The sequence below is a fragment of the Lagopus muta genome, chromosome 16 (genome assembly GCF_023343835.1).
Source record: "Lagopus muta isolate bLagMut1 chromosome 16, bLagMut1 primary, whole genome shotgun sequence".
Taxonomy (NCBI): Eukaryota; Metazoa; Chordata; class Aves; order Galliformes; family Phasianidae; genus Lagopus; species Lagopus muta.
Genome location: NC_064448.1, coordinates 13,264,023 through 13,280,618, shown reverse-complemented (window position 1 = coordinate 13,280,618; position 16,596 = coordinate 13,264,023). Strand labels below are relative to the sequence as shown.

Here is a 16,596-nt window from a genome sequence, read left to right as displayed (position 1 = left end):
ATTTTCTGGTCCTTTACTTAAAGCCTTCTATGTTTTTGTTGTTGGACACAACAGGGACATAACCTCCAACTGTTGCTTATTTAAACTACTTGATTTTTTATTATTATTATTATTTTTTAATACCACAGATGGCTGTTATGAAACTATGCATCTATATACTTGCTCAAATTCAGTTCAACATTAGATTTCGATTTCAGAGAAATCTGGCTTATGGGAACTGGTCTTTGAGCAGTCATGGGATGAAACCAATGTTAAGTAGGTATGAGAATACTGAACTGTTTGGTTTTGTTTGTTTTTTTTTGTTTGTTTGTTTTGTTTTTTAATGGAGTGAATTACTATAAAAAAGCCTGACAGAATAAGTGGAAATCCTAACACAATCTTATGCCCCAGAACTTCCAACATCTATACAAAAATCTTTCAGAGAACAGGTCTTCTGCAACAGAAGATAACCGAGTAGCTCCAAAGCACTTCTGGTTTTCACTCTGAAAAGCTCTGATGCTTGTTTTCAACAACAGTGTCAGAAGCCTGAAAAATAATGATGGATTCAAAATGCCATTTATTAGAACACCACTCTTTAGATGGGGAGATGTCCTTTACCTGAGAAATCAGAGAAAGAAAATTAAAAATGTATTTAACAGCCAAAAAGCAACATTATAGGTATACTGTGTTACAACTACACCTGCTGTTGAGTTGCTCGTTATATTGATACTCTGTAGATTCTCTTCCTTGTCCTCCGCATTTCCTTAGAAAACTAGTATTAAAGAAGTAGTGCAATGAACATAGAGGAAACAGGAATACATTTCAGAATAAATTGAGGATGAATGTGTGAAGGGGTTAAAAGCAGCTATATTTTCTTTTTTAGCAAGCATGCACTGTATCTGTACAGCTCAGATAGGTGGACTACAAGCAGGCTGTACAGACATCCCAGAAAAGTGCAAATAAATTCAACAAATCGCACTATTTTAATCAAAGGCATCAGGTAAAAGTTGTATAATAGGCAGTGGTTCCAAAGTGATGTCATACGATGACCTGCTTAAATAAAAGGCAAAGCAACTCACAAAGCCTGCTTAATAAAGGCAAACCTTTACCCTAACACACACCCAGTACATTTATAGTACTCATCAGTGATGCTTACAGCAACACTTACATAAAATACTGCCATCTACCTTTCCATGCACATCAGTCCTCCCTCGTGAATAATGGCAACATTAAAAGATTCCCTTCTTATTAAAAGGAATCTTTTACTAAGAAGGGAATTTGCTGCCATCATTTTGTAAGCTGAATACCTTCTTACAGCTCTGAGCTGCTGTGGGAAGACTAAAAAAAAAAAGAAGTCTAACTAGTATAGAAGCCTGCCTGACCTACACCCACTACACAGAGCAGAACCTTTACAGTAAAAGTACAAAGAAGTGCTGAAGATTCATCACGGTCTGATACACGCCTAAATAGGGGCTAAGTGAAATGGAACCTTATATTTTCTAGTATTTAGTGCTTCTGTAACCTGATTTGAACAGTTTTCTGTGTGAAAATTCCTCTTTAACAAATGAGAAGCACACACTAAGCGATGCACGTCTTCCTGATGTTTATATCCTAGAAGAACCCCAGTCCCACCTGCCAGCCTTGTGAGCACACCTGGTACCCATGGGCGATCTGGGGCTCTGAGAGCGTGGAGAAGTGCCTCTCTTTGTGCAACTGAATTCCACAGAGGAAGCAGGGATGAGAGGCTTCTGTCTTTAGGAAAAAGGATACAACTATCACAGGAATCTGGAAGGCCTGTGATATCCATACTGCCAAGACAGAAAACAACAAACCTCCAGCAGCAGACACCACTCGACCACGGAACAGTTCAGTTCAGTCGGAAGGGACCTACAAAGATCATGGAGTCCAATGGCCTGAGCAGTTCAGGGCGAACCAAAAGTGAAAGCGTATGATGGAGTGTGTTGTCCAAATGCCTCTTGAAAACCAACAGGCTCAGGGCATCATCAGGAAACCTCTTCCGTCTCTGACCACCCTCACAGTATGGGGACGTTCCCTGAAGCCCACACTGAGCTCCCCTGGCTCAGCTCTGTGCAGTTCCCATCCCACCACCACTTCCCAGCATCAGACCCCAGCAGCTCCCTCTGCTCCCCCTCCTCAGGGGCTGCAGGGCACGGTGAGGCTGCCTCTCAGCCTCCTTCAGACCAGGCAACTCTGGTGCCCTCAGGCTCTCCTCACAGCACTGGTCTCCCAGCCCTGCTGCCTGCTCTGTGTCCTCCTCAGGACGCCTCCAAGGACCTTCATGTCCCCTTCACATTGTGCAGCCCACAAGGAGCTGCACACAAGACTCAAGGTGAGGCCATACCAGTGCTACACACAACGGGAGAATTCCTGCTTCTGACCAGCTGGCCATGCTGGCTGCTCCAGCCAACGGCTCCAGGCTGTGTCCGCACGCTCTGCACGCTGCCTCCACAGATCAGATGTCAGCTCAGAGCGGTGCACCTCCTCCCCACCAACAGGCAGATTTTCCCCTCAGAGGCTGTAACGCTCACTGGCAATCAGTAAGATTCTCCTCCAAAATCAAATTCTAGCCAGAATTTCCTCCTTGAGATCCTTGCTGAGCACTGACACCCACCAGCTTTGATGGCCTCCAGCTGTCCCGAAAACCCTGCTGAGCATATGCCGTGTCCAGATGGCAGCTTGAGCATTTGTCCTGCTGTCCAGCAAGCTGTTCACTGAAACAGCACTTGTCCTTGTGGTGGAAAAACAGAGAGAAGCCTCTCAGTTCTTCTCTGGGGCTAACAGGAGCCTTCCTGCCAAGCAGCTCAGACCCTTCTCCTCCACAACTCCTGCAGGCACTGCCCCTTGCACCGACGGTGACACAAGCAGGTACTGGCACTGCAAACAGGAGCCGATAGCTGTAACAGGCTGGCACACACCGCACACTCAGAGGTGTGGTGCTGACAGCATGCAGGGACAGCAACGATCTTATATTAAAAAAAAGAGAGAGAAGAAGATTTGACTGGGATTATTAATGATGTTATTTGTAATGTTAATTGGGGGATTAAAACTGATTTCCTGTAATTAAGCCGGGTTACACAAATGTTTGAGTAGTCAGGTATAAGAGCAGACATGCATAAAGTGGATATTTAACATGACAGTTTCGTTTGTGACACTTGGTAGGATACTTTTTCCAGCTATTATTGGAGATTCATACAAATATATTATTAACAATTTGATATAAAGGCTAGAAAATACTTGCTTTGGCCCAGTTAACAAAGGATTTCATGCAGCACGTCGATGCCTGATTCAGGTTAGGTAAGATACTGAGGCAGCCAAGCGAGCAGTCGCAGCACAGCCCAGTCTGGGTGCCCTCTTTCAGGCACAGGCTTTGCTGCCTACAGTGAACAACGTATGGCAGCAGCTGTGAGTTCTGAGACAGCTATTTTGAAGTGTGCTCAGCTTTTCCTACAGTATATTTTACATGAAAAAATGCCCAGGGCTTGGAGAAAGCATGGCACAGTTATCTTTGATGTGCTTTCTGGTAATAGAAACAACTGAGATACTGAGGCTGCATTCATGAGCAGAATGCTCCAAGCAACCTCCTGGCTCACAAGCAACCCATACCAACGTACCACTAAAAGACAACAAATTCAAAATGGCTTCAGCTGCCTCCACGTGCCCACACACCGAAGTCTAATAAACTGGAGCCTCTGCTGCCACAAGTTTGGGGTGCGCTGAGGGCTGAGTGCTGCTGCTTTCATTGCTTCCTTGAAGCAGCACCTTCCAGGAAAAATTAGAGATACGTCCTCCTATTGCAATCACCTCAGTGCCTCCTCATTGCATGGCGTGCAGCTGATTTATCTCTAAATGAAAACCACACTCCTCTTTTTTGGTTGCTTCCTGTTTGCCACATTGCTTCTCTTGTTTGCCTTGATTCTTCTGAATTCCAAGCCTGCCTCATGCTTGTAGCAGCTCCCACTGACACCCTCCTACAAAAACTTGCAAAGGAATTCTGTACACGCGACAAGGACAGCTCCATGAATTCAGCTTCCTACTCAGCTTTGCATATCCTTATATTAGCTAAATTAGTTTTCTCCATAGCTTACTTATGGCAATGTGAGAGAAGGTAGTAGAATTAACATGATAAATCAGCAGTCATGAATTGAAAACACAGTATTACTTAGCTAAAGGAACTGTATGCAGAAGAGAAACTGTATTTTAAACACAGCATGAAGGGGACTGCATTTCTCTCTTCAGAACAGAAGATACAGATGTGTTGATGCACACACCCCTCTGACCTCAGTCTCAGACAACCAGCATCATGCCTAGAACGATCAATCACTGATTTTAATGGACATGGTAACACTCATGATGTCTGCAATAGGCAAAGTCAGTACAGTGATGATCATGCAAAATAATGAGCACACGAATTTCAACTGACTACACACTGGCTGCTGTGGTAAACTGCTATTGAAGTTCAGCTGGTTACCACGGGGTGTCTTCTCACGATTGATACTTTGATGAATGGGAGCACTAGGACAGGCTGTGCAGAGAGGTGTACTGCCCTTCTCTGAGGGGGTTCAGAACCCACACGGGCACTGTGCTGCACAACCTGCTCTGGGGAACCTGCTCTGGCGAGAGTTGTAATGACAAGAAATTGTGAAACAGAAGGAAAAACCCTCCTACAAGGCCTGTGCCACCTCTAGCAATAAGACAGGACATTTTCACATTGGCACATCATGGCTAAGAACGCAGGCAAACTAAATTAGTCATATTCAGTGCCCACATTTACAATGCTGAGTACAGGCTCACCCCGTCATCCTCCAAGCATGACACTCCCCTTCTACCATCAGCAATTCCTTTAGATATAGAGGACAAATATGATCACACTTCCCTTACTGGTCACTTTTATAGATGTTTTAAAATAATTATGCCATCCAGATAATGCTGCACTCAAATGCAGAAGTGACATTTATGCTCTGGAAAGGAAAGCTCAACACTTTAATCCACAAGCAGCAGAGTGCACACCATCCCTCAAACACCAACCAGAGGCACTCTGAGGACATCACCCAGCAGTCTGGCAGCACAAGAGAGAAATGCACCACGCGTTTTAAAGAGCCACCATGTAAGACACAGTTTTCATACAAAAACATAACATAACTAAAACATACACAGAGAAAAAAAAGGAAACAAAATCTCAAGATTTCCCGATGGCGATAGTGTCGTACCATCACACCAAAGAGGAAGTTCTTCCCAAAGCCACCCCTCCGAGTCTTTAAAATGCCTCCCATCCCTGCTGAGCTTGTCATAGGAAGGAAGCTTGTGGGTTAACAATAAAGTACAACTTGCCAAAAGCTCTCCTTCCACCTTCCTGTAAGGAGCTCCTGTCCCAGCGCTCCTGAGGAGTCCTGGCACTCACTGTGTGCATCCACTGATGGCACACAAAAGCAGCTCTCACAGGGCAACTGCTCACTCTCTGATTCTCAATCTTGATCTCAAAGAAACCTATGAACTGCCTATCAGCCACAAACACAGGAATTGAAATTCATAACATCTCAAAGCTTTTCTGCCACACCATCATCTCCCACGCTCCCCACAACCCACAGGCTATAACCTCTCTTTATTTCATCATTTAAACATGCCAGGAAAGATTTCTTCTCTTTCCCTGAGAAAATAATTATCTCATAACTGCTGCTTTCCTTCAAATTTGCATTTCCAAATTGAATTTAGCAGCTCTATTTCTTATCAAAGATGATCTGATAGATATCAATTCAAAACCCGGGGATTTTCTCCACTTGCATTCCATTCTGACAGGAAGCTGCAACAAGAATACTGTCTGGTTGAAGAAAACGTATCACCTCTGCATTTGTTCTTAGACATCCTGGCCACACAAAGGCTCCCATGCATTTATACTATTTAAAAATCAAGCCATTTACACGCCAAAAACTCCTAATCTTTATAAAATGTCCCCAAAATGTGACTTTTGAATCCATGTTCTTTCTAGCACATTAAAGCCGGTGGAAATTCCAGATCACTGTTTCCAAAAATTTCTGAATTCTGAAAATTCTGGTTTTCCAACTTCAGAAGTTTTACAAATCACCACAATCCTGAATCACAGGTTTTAAAATAAATCAGAAAGTGCACGTTGTCACTTGACAGCAAGATAAAGCCACAAAGACACAGAAGCTTTTCACTGCTTCGTATCAAAAGAACAGCTCTTCTAATCATCTGCCTTCCTTAACAAGGCAGCCAGCCCCATCCTCTGACAGAAGGAATAATGACTGCACTCACACTGTGGGAAAATAAAGACTCAAACTATTTGAAATACAAATGCCTTCACTCTCTCCATTTTCTGTCCATCACTACAACCAGCTATTCACCCACGCTAAGCATTCTGTGGGACACAGTTTACATTCCATGATCCTCCTGTTCATCTCGTCCCTAAGGAAACCCAATCTTCTGCTGCAACAGTGGCCCAGATTTCAAGATACCCAGTGAGCAAGAAGATGCATCCCTCTGTCCAACCCTCAGCACGAGGCATGCACTCACAAACCTATATTTAAGACAGAATGCGTGCGTTAGAACACATCTGAACTGCAGTTTGGAAAGCGAAGGCTCTGCTAAGCAATTCCCAGTTAAAAGCCTGCCACTGTGCTTACACTCAACATTTACTTATTCTGAAAAATAACTTGCTCTCTTACCATCATGATTGGAATTTCCCAGGGTCCACGGCTCATCTGAATCAAAGTGAGTGTCCCCTCCTATTCCTGGTCCAGGAAAGTAAGCGTGAGCTAGGAATCCACCTTCTCCATCAAACGGAGAGCTGTCTCCATGGAAACCAGAGGCAAAAAATATCATAATATCGGCCTCCTTCCTGTCATTTTTAATTTCGTGGTAGGGGACCTCTTCAAAGGTAAGCGGTGTCACTCTTTGCCAAACATCAAACGCCTGACGAATGGCTCTCCTTGTATCAAGCTCTCCAACCTTGGGGGTATAGTTGTGCACACTGTGAATGAGAGAGAAGGAGCATTTAGAAGTGCAGACTCCATTCAAGACTTACTGTAACTCCAGTACCCATCCACAGAATTTTTAGTCATTGCAGACTCTACTTTGGCCATGACAAGTTTTGCTGTTACAGACAGAATTACCAACAGACTAACAGCCTTGATCTGGACCACACTTACTAGTAAAAATAATCCCAGTACTGAGGTTCATTTTATAACAATTTGTGTGTGCTGACACTCTTTCAAATCCTCACCAGTAGAGTTGAGGAATTAAGTTTAAAAACAAGTAAATTATTCCATGTTTCTCCTGAAAACACCATGCTAAAACAGAATACATCATACTAAAACACCCAACTAGTAAAATTCTTTTTGAGAAACAAACCTTTCAGAAATCTTTTCAGATTAAAGGGCCACTACTGCAAGCCCCAGTCTATGACAGCTAATGCTGGAGTTAATAAAAAATACTTAGGTCCCTCTTAGAGCCATGTCTCCCATTTATTGCTGTGGAAACTACAATAAGTACAAAGAACACAATAACATTACCTGAACGAACAAATCCTCAACTACAACTATTTTTCACTACAGTCATCATCAGCTCTGCACCTTTGCCAGTGATGAACAAGAGCCTGTATGAGCTGCCCAAAAATCCGTGTGTCTATCGTGGCACTGTCACCACTGCTGAAATGTACCACCACCAACTCACTGTGCTCACATTCACTGTTTGGCCTCCCTAAATGTTCACCAAGTGTTGATGAATGTCAGTGGGTGTCATTTTTTCCACACAGAAGAGTTCAGTTCCACACCTTTGCTCCATACTTGCTCCCATGTCAGATGTCATTTGTCAGACTGCCCCTCTGCTACTGTCTGTCATACAGCAGCAAAATGAGGTTCAGCCTCTACTGCCATGCCATCTTGCACCTCTGGCGTTGTGGAACAAAAGCATAAAATAGGAGGCATTACTTTCAGAGTACACCTCATAGCTTAACTGCAGGTAAATCTTTCATACTTGTAAACTTCAGCTTAAAGAGCACTGCTCTTGGAGTTTTGGTTTTGTTTGGTGGTGGATATGTAGAAGACTATGGCCCAAAGAACATGAAACATCCATCTATGGTAAAGCAACCACTGCCAGTGGTTAATGAAACTAGTTCAATTTAATAGAATGATTGAGTGATGAAACATCCTGCAATACATTTAGTGGTAAAATAAGACATCCAAGACTGCAATGTCACATATTTTGCCTCTCACATCTTCACATATTTCAGTTAAAGCTGTAAGTTTTGTTGAAAGATTTTATCTAGGCCCCAGAAATAATCCCTTCTACCACTCTCAGCTCTCCCTCATTGTTGAGTAGAAAAATTCTCCTCCTCCTCTCTCAGCAGAATTACTGAAACTCCACAGACCCTACTTCTCCTTCCCTTTACACAGTCATCTCTCTTGCTACACATATACTCAGGCAAAATCCCCACGGCGTCATTCAGATTTCTACCTCTTCAATACCAATCTCGTTTTTTTCCATCTAAACTTCGCTCATCCGTATCTTCTCCTTAGTGTTTCATTCCTAAGTATTCCTCCCCCAGAAATTAGAAGGCCATATTTCTGGAACTCTATCTGCAAGGGTTTTACATTTTCTTCTCATAGTGACAAACCATCGTGGACATCATTCAGCATCATTCAAAAGCAAAAGACCAAAACAACCAACACAAAGGTCTCTCTGGAAAATAACCATCACCACATAACACCCATTTTACACTTGTTAATTACTTCAGCATCTTGGCTTAGCAGGTCTAAGTCTGGACAGCAGCAGGAGTTTCACTATGTGAGCAAAATTAAGAACTCTGCAAAAACAAACACACAGTAGAACGTTGCACATCAGTAGAGGGAGAAAGCATTACTCCTTTAGACAGTAACATTCCTTCTGTTTAAGGGGACCATTTGTTGAGAGAACATATTTAAGGGTTAGAGTCCTGCTGACCCCAATCTTAGCTGCAGTTGCAAGGGTTACTTTTCATCAGCATTTAGGCTTCTAAGGCAATGCGCACCCCCAACAGACACAGAACACTTTTTTTCCCCCTAAAAATAAAGACTGAGTGAGCAGACATACCTGTAGGTTATGTGCTTCTGCCTCCATTTTTGCCCTGTCAGTGCATAGCGCTTTTTCCTCCGGCTGTGGCCTAAGTGGGGATGATCAGGAACTCCACATCGAGGCTTCTTCATCCACCTAGAGGAGCCAAAGAGCAAAAAAGGAAGCCACTGAAGAGTTTGGAAAAGAGATTCAGAAGAACTCAATGGTGACCAGAAGACCTCCTGGGAACAACAATGCTGAGAAAGGCTCAGCATTCCCTCCTTGTGCAGGGCTATAAACTCCCATCTCTGCTGACATTCCACACACATCAGCACATCAAAAAGGCTTCATTTTTCCTTTTGGAAAGAAATACCAGGGACAGGTAGCCCTCATTCTTGAAAACAACTGAACAATGGGACCACAAGGGACCCTGTGTCCAGGTGCCTGTGTGCTGGGATCAAGTTCTTTTACCACCTACTGCACCTGCTCTACCTCTGCTGAAGTGCTTCTGCCCTGGTCAAAGCAAAAGAAAACCAAAACCATCAACAAAAGCGGCCCCAAGGCTGAACAAAACCAAATAGGTGCCAATGCGCCCCTTCTGCCTGCTGACTGCGGCTGCTGCAACCACCAGAACAGGACCTCAAAGCCTGGGGGTCTCAGCCACCCAACTTCTGCAGCTCCTCCCAGTGACCCCTGTCTCTTTGGGTGGCACTCAGAACGTAGGAAACTCTTGCTAATACACTGCAGTTTTTAGCATATCTTTACACAAAGTGCAGTGTGAATTAGGATTTTCTTTCATGAGCTTCTCACGAACTGATCTTCTCAACGTTACTCTCCTCAGGCCCTGATTACACTGTCTGGAAATTATCTTCTATTTTATCTCTTCCAGTATCACTCAGAAGACAGAGGCCAGCTGCAATACACTGCTCTGGGCTTTAAGGACTTCTGGAGTCAAAGCTCCTACAGCATGAGCACTTGCAGAGCTGTCAGCAGAGTTTCCTCACGCACAGCTGCCTCGTTCCTCTTTGGATCCCACTGTGCTTAGGCTGGACTGAACTTCTGTGTACCACAGCTTATTCCAGAGTTCAGCCACACGTTGCTCAAAATACATCTAATACAAAATGCCTGATTACCTGGTGCCCTGATTCTAGCTGGGTTAGTTATTTTTCCTAACACACCAGTCTTTTAATTGCTGCAGAATTGCGTGGACAGAGTCAAGGGCATTTCATCTTCTTGCGCTGACCCATCAGTGAGGAGGTGAGGCATACAGAACCTGGACAGCTGACCAAAACAGACCAAAGGGATATTCCATGCCAGATGGCTTTACCTTCAGTGATAAAAGCCAGGGGGAGAGAAGGAGGGTTTGTCTTCCCAAGAAACTCTGCTTTCCCGGCAAAGGAAAGTAGCGTGCAGCTTTTGCTTTACCTAGCACAACACCTCAGCTCACCAGTTCTTGCACTTTACCCCTCTAATTCTCTCCCTCATCCCACATGGCACAGCAATCCAGCAGCTGGGTGGTGCTGAGCTGCAGGCCAGGTTACACCACACCACCTGGCTGCAGGTATATTTTTAAACAGGACACCAAGAGCATTCAGATGCCATCAGATGTTCCACTTCACACTGTTTAAGTACAGCCTACTGCATTTCCTCCAGCTGCCTGGCATACAGAACCAGGGGTAGTTTCCTACAGAAGGGACAACCAGCTCTCGACCAGACACAGCTGCTTTCCCCAGTTCAGGCTCCAAGTCCTCCACTAGCCCCTCCTACATAGAGGAAGCTGTCACTCTCAGTCCACTATTGTTGAGCAGATGGCAGTGGTACCTTTAAACTCCCCGAAGTAAATAATAAAACAAGACAGCTGTGTCTTGCAGCTCAAGGTGAGGGACCTACACAACAGGCTCAAGATGATGCAGAACACATACAAGTCCGACACAACTATTTCCTGGGTCTCCTCAGGTCTCTGTGATTATGAGCAATATAATAGTGAGCACTTCTGTTAGGTGCTAGTGCGCCTTCTCTCCCCGCACACTCCCAGGATTATATGCTTGCTTAGCTGTTAAATCAAATTACTATTCAACCCACTTACTGCAGGCAGACAAAGTTTGCTGAGGTGCTGTTGAATGCAGAGTAGGAGGAGGCTGTTCTAAGTATTCTCCCACGCTCTTTTCACAGGAAATCATACATCCTCAACCTGTTCTCTCAAGACATCCCCCCTTGTCCCTCTGGTGCTGAGCACCACCTTCCCTATAAAAACCAGTAGGCCACAGCATCTTCCTTCCCATTTCCCACTCCCACTGGCAAGGCTTGTACGACAGCTTCCACACACTTGGACACCACTCTTGGAGGAAAGCCCAAGCTCAGGGTTTGCGTGTGGAGGAGATAAAGAACATGAGGCGTCTATAATAAGTGTAAACAGAAGATACAGAATTTTCTGCCTGACAAAGAAGCCATAGAAACTAATAATTTTGCATGCTGTCCAGTTGCACACCAAACCTTTAAAGGCACAGAGCTTATGACACCAACAGAAGTGACAGAAAACATCACACATCCAATCTCCACACCTATATCACAGATTGAAATAACAACTTGGCAAGCACCTCACTAACTTGGAGCCCTTAGAGCCAGTCTGCATTGCTGGTTCTTCTCCCTTTCCTCAGCTTCCAGAACAGTACGACTTTCCATAGCTGGGTCATTTCTGCACAACTTGATCCTTGAAATAACAGAGCCCAATGAGGCCCAGCAAGACTTTCCCCTCCCATTCAAAATGCAGGCTCATAGCAGTTAGGACTTCTCTTTTCTTTAGCCTGGCTCCTAAGAAGGTACTCCTGCTCATCCCTGTCATACAACAAATGGGCCTACTGGTTACACTCAGCAAGAGCACAATCCAGCACAGCACACACACATTTGGTTGCAGATTTCATGTCTTTGGAGACTTGTTTCAGAAGATTTTTTCACCAGTCTCCATGCAGTGATAAAACCTGCCTTGAGTACAACAGGGGCACCACCTTCTTCTCTCCTCCAGAAAAACCCTTTTTGCTACACATACAAAGCCTTGCTCTCCTCTAGCTCTGCTTCAATGTAGACTATCACAACTCACTTCAACTCAGAACTGGAGCTCTCCAAGGCAGCATCTACACAGATCCACTGCTGCAATTCATTAAGAAATACTCTACCATTGGTCATTTCTGGAGCAAGCTTTTCACCTAGGTCTAGACAGAGATGCAATAAATGAAACCCTTGAGGTTCACTGCCTTCAGAAGCCTCACGCTTCACCTTTGCACTAGCAACAGGGATCCCCATATAAAGAATTATATTTAACAAGAGCTTCTCACACTCCCAAACAGCACTGCAGACAATAAGACCAAGCTGGAGTTGTCCACATGTTCATTAGGGACACCTCCTTGTGAACACTGAGACTTCTCTGATGGGGCTCAGTCAGGCAAATCTATCTCTTCTGAAGACTTCTGGCACCTGGGACAACTACCGAGGTAACAAGACAAGGCTGTGACAATGAAAGGTAAAATGAGCCCACATTAATCTTACTCAAGAGTTGTTTGGTCCAAAACTCCTGTTACTGGGATCCCATAAAACTGTTGCATAGTGGCCACTGCAGACTGCACAGCTTTTCCCGACTGCGCGGCAGACATTTGGCTGTCAGATGGAAGCAAGTAGCCATAAGTTTTTAACCAACCCTGAAAAAGAAAGAAACAGATCATAAGTTTCTGCCACGGTAAGTTTTCAGCTTAACAAATCGAAGCATTTTTCAAAAGAAAGTGTGACAAACTAGCAAAATAAATTCAACAGCCTCTCTTTTTCAGTGAGCTCTGGGAGCAGCAGTGGATCTCTGGGAAGACTCAGCAACCATCTGTCCTAACTGGATCACGCAGGCCTGGCAATTGGAAACAGCCAGCGTTTTCACTGTCTAACTGGGGAAGACTCAGGTTTGTGGTGCAACACAAATGCCCCAGGAGATTCATTCCTTGTGCAGGCTGCGCTCATCCCAGAGACTTCCTGCACGCCTTACCACCAGCCCATCACCACCAGGCTGCTCAGCTCCCACAGCAACATGCTCCAAATAGCTCTGCTGCTCCCAGACCACAGCTCAGAGCCAACAGCCCAGCAGCCCTAGGCAATTCCCATGACTACAAGTTCTGCTTTATGCCTGCTTTGAGCACAGCAGCATCTCCCCCAATAAAGAACTCAGAAAGTTAAGCAGGACACTCAGTATTGTTCTCTCAATACCGTACCTCCCCACAGTTTTCAGAGCTGAACAATAGAAAGAAGCTTTGTTTATCTCTACCCCCTGAAACACAGCCTTAGATAAAACCACACCAAACTTGCAGGCCAGGGGCAGCATTTTCAAAACCAGCCAAGTAAACTAAGACTTTCTTTTGTATTACTTTACTATCATGAGAAAAAGTCACTTGAATTCAATGTTAAATAAAAAAAAACACAAATGAAAACAAAAACAAACAAGAAACCAATTCTGAATGCTGGCTTGCTTTCACAAACTTTCAAGGTAACATTCAAGAAACGCACAGCAGTGGGAGTTTGTCTGGCCAATACCCAACAGAAATCAATGCAACCCAGCTGACAAACTCCCCAACATCCAGAAACACAGCAAAGAAACCTAAAGCATTAATAACCAAACAGAAGGATGCCCAACTGCCCTGGCACAGTCCATATCCCAAGAGAGATTTATAAAACCTTCATAACGCCTGGCTGTCTGAGGCAACACTTGCTTTGGCCACAAGCCCTACACAGAGCCCAGCAGCTCCTCCAGCCAGCAGGACGACATGCCAGCGAGCTGAGAGCATGGAGGGCAGGAGGCAACATCCGCCTTCACCTGATGCAGTGCAGGAGAGGAGCGAGGGGGGACAGCGAGTCCCATCACGAAGATGCAAGGGAGACAGAAAGGCTTCGCTTCCTCAGCTGGAAAAACAGCACAATTCAGCAGCAGGGCTGGCGGTGCCAAAGCTCACGAAGTAACTGGACTCACAGCGTGGCCACCAAAGGCATCACTAACAGCTCGAATCGCAGAGCTGCTCGGATACCAGGCATTTTCCACGCTGCCCCGCTCCTCAAGTTGGCCTCCGACACGCACAGGACGCCCGGAGACACCGACCGCCGTCCCACGGAAGCCCGCTGTCCCCGAGCACCGCCAGCCCCGCTCCGCCGCAGCCCGGCCCAGCCGGCGGGTCCAGGACACGGCCCGGCCCGGCCCGCAGCACCGCACCGCACGCTGCCCTGGCAGTTCGCAGCGGGGCACGGCAGCCGGTTCGGCCCCGAAAGACGAGGCGCTCAGGGCAAGAGCTCGGGCACGGCCACGGGAGCCGCCGGGCAGCGAGGCCGCGCCTCCGAGCTCCGCCGGGCAGCGGCCCTCAGGGCGGGCGGGCGGCGCGCGGAGCGGCGGGACCCGGAGCGACGGCCGGAGCGGAACGGCGCGGAGGTTTCGGGGCCGCCTCCCAGCCCGGCCCCGGCCGCCCACCCGCCCCGCTCCCGGCCGCGGAACTCCGCGGCCTCCCGGCACGGCCGCCCCGCTCCCCTCAGCGACGCGACCGGCACCCACCCGGCCGGTGCTGGTATCGGCGGCAGCGCGGAGCAGCGCGCAGAGCAGCGGCAGCAGGGAGCCCGCCGCGGCCAGGCCCCGGCGCCGCCTCGGCGCCATGGCAGCGCGGCGGGGCTCCGGGCAGCGCTCCGGCCCGGCGGCGCGGGCTGCGGCTGCGCGGGGACGGCGGAACTGGGAGGCGGCGGCCGCGGCGACGCCTCTTCCTCCGCTGGGCCGGGCCGCGCGGGGCGGCGGCAGGTGCTTGTCGGGGTGCTTCTCCGGGCCGGGCCCTGTGCGGGCGGTTCCCGCTGTAGAGAGCGCCGGGGGGCTCGCGGCGGCCCCCGAGTCCCGCGCGGCACCGCGGCTGCAGCAGGGCTCCGTCTCTCCGTCTCGCCTCTCCTCGCGGAACGCGCTCCCTCCCCGGTCTCGGAGGCGGGCGGAGCTCCGCACAGCCACGCGCGGTGCCGCGGATGCCTCGCGTGTCTTTTGTGCGGCCGCAGCGCGTGAGGCAGAGGACAGCGGTGCAGCTCTGTTGGCCGGGAGTCCAGAAGCACGGAATATCCCGTGCTCTGCACAGCAGCGCCCCGACCCAAACCCTACGGCTGAGCTTGGTGTCCCAGCGCCCCCTGAGCCCCAGCAGCTCCGGCTGTGCCGCGCCCACCGCCCTCTGGGGGCGGCCTCTCCCTGACCCCAGCCGCCCCTCCCCTGGCGCAGCTCAGTGCAGACGCAGCTTCGAGCCGTTCCCTCAGCTCCTGTCGCTGTCACAGAGCAGAGCTCAGCTGCGGCTGCCATGAGGGCTCCCGCCAGCCAGTGCTCTAGTATCGATATTAGATGAGCTATGAGGACGAAATTCTTCACCATCGGGGTGCTGAGGCACTCAAACAGGCTGCCCGGGGAAGCTGTGGGTGCCCCGTCCCTGGGACTCTTCCAGGTTGAATGGGACTTTGAGTAACTTGTTCTAGTGGGAGATCATCCCAGATGGGAATAATTACACCATACACTTCACTTCTAGAGAGAAGCAGGAAGATATTTATTGAAATGATTTAGTTTTAAGGTAGTGAATGGGTCGTGGCAACCACCACTACAAGCTGGCGGATAAGAGGACACAGCACAGCCCTGCCAAAATGGATGATGCAGTACCGGCGCATGGCAAGCTGGAAATGGGACAGCAGTGTTTTCCTTCACAGTCAAGAAAGCCAAGCAGGTCCTGGGCTGCATCCAATGTAGCATGAGCAGTGGGGTGAAGGACGGGACCCTGGCCCTCTGCTCTGACATCTCACTTAGAGCACTGCATCCAGATGCCTTCCTCAGTGCAAAAGAGACATGGATCCATTGTAGTGTATCCAAAGGAGGACCAGAAAAATGGGAAGGAACCCCTCCATGACAGGCTGAGAGAGAAATGGGGCTTTGCAGCCTGGAGGAGATGGCTCCAGGGAGACCTTGAGAGGATCAAGTTGTGCAGAAGCCCCAGGCGCAGGAGGTACAGCAGTGTACACCTCCTCATGGTGTGCATGAGGCAGAGGGCAGGAGGGCTGGTTCAGTCCAGCCTAAGTACAGTGGGATCCCAAGAGGAACGAGGCAGCTGTGCAAGGGGAAATTTGGCTGACAGCTCTGTGAGTGCTGATGCCAAAGGAGCTTTGGATCGAGAAGTCCTTAAAGCCCAGAGCAGAGCATTGCGGCTGGCCTCTGTCTTCCAGGAGATAACGGGAGAGATTTAATTTTCTGGCAGTGTACTCAGGGTCCAGGGAGAGTGACACTGTGGTGATCAGAGCTCTCATGAAGCTCCACAAAAGAAAAACCTAATTCACATTGCACTGTGTGCACACTGCAGGAAGGAGGGCAAGGAAAGTGGGAAGCTCAGTAAGTGGTGCTCATGGACTGATTTAGCAGTGGGCTGTTAAGAGTGTAGGGGCGCTATGGCTAGGCTGAGGTTGGACTTCATCATCTTGAAGGTTTTTCCCAACCTGAGCAATGCTTTGATTTTAAGCACAGCAGCTGCAGAC

General features: G+C 47.7%; 1 protein-coding gene across 2 annotated transcripts in view; it reads right to left on the bottom strand.

The window, feature by feature from the left end:
- The window catches only part of MMP24 (matrix metallopeptidase 24), a 44,161-nt gene extending 29,432 nt beyond the window's left edge, over positions 1-14,729 (bottom strand). Inside the window, exons 1-4 of one of the 2 annotated variants that reach the window (XM_048962665.1) lie at positions 14,615-14,729; positions 12,589-12,737; positions 9,085-9,201; positions 6,681-6,985 (exon numbers count right to left, since the gene is read on the bottom strand). In XM_048962665.1, coding sequence (XP_048818622.1) covers positions 6,681-6,985; positions 9,085-9,201; positions 12,589-12,737; positions 14,615-14,713 — 670 coding nt within the window. In that variant the 5' untranslated portion in view covers positions 14,714-14,729. Of the gene's footprint in view, positions 1-6,680; positions 6,986-8,744; positions 8,819-9,084; positions 9,202-12,588; positions 12,738-14,614 lie in introns of those variants that run through there. The other variant, XM_048962666.1, reaches the window with a different exon arrangement.
- Positions 14,730-16,596: the final 1,867 nt, after the last annotated feature.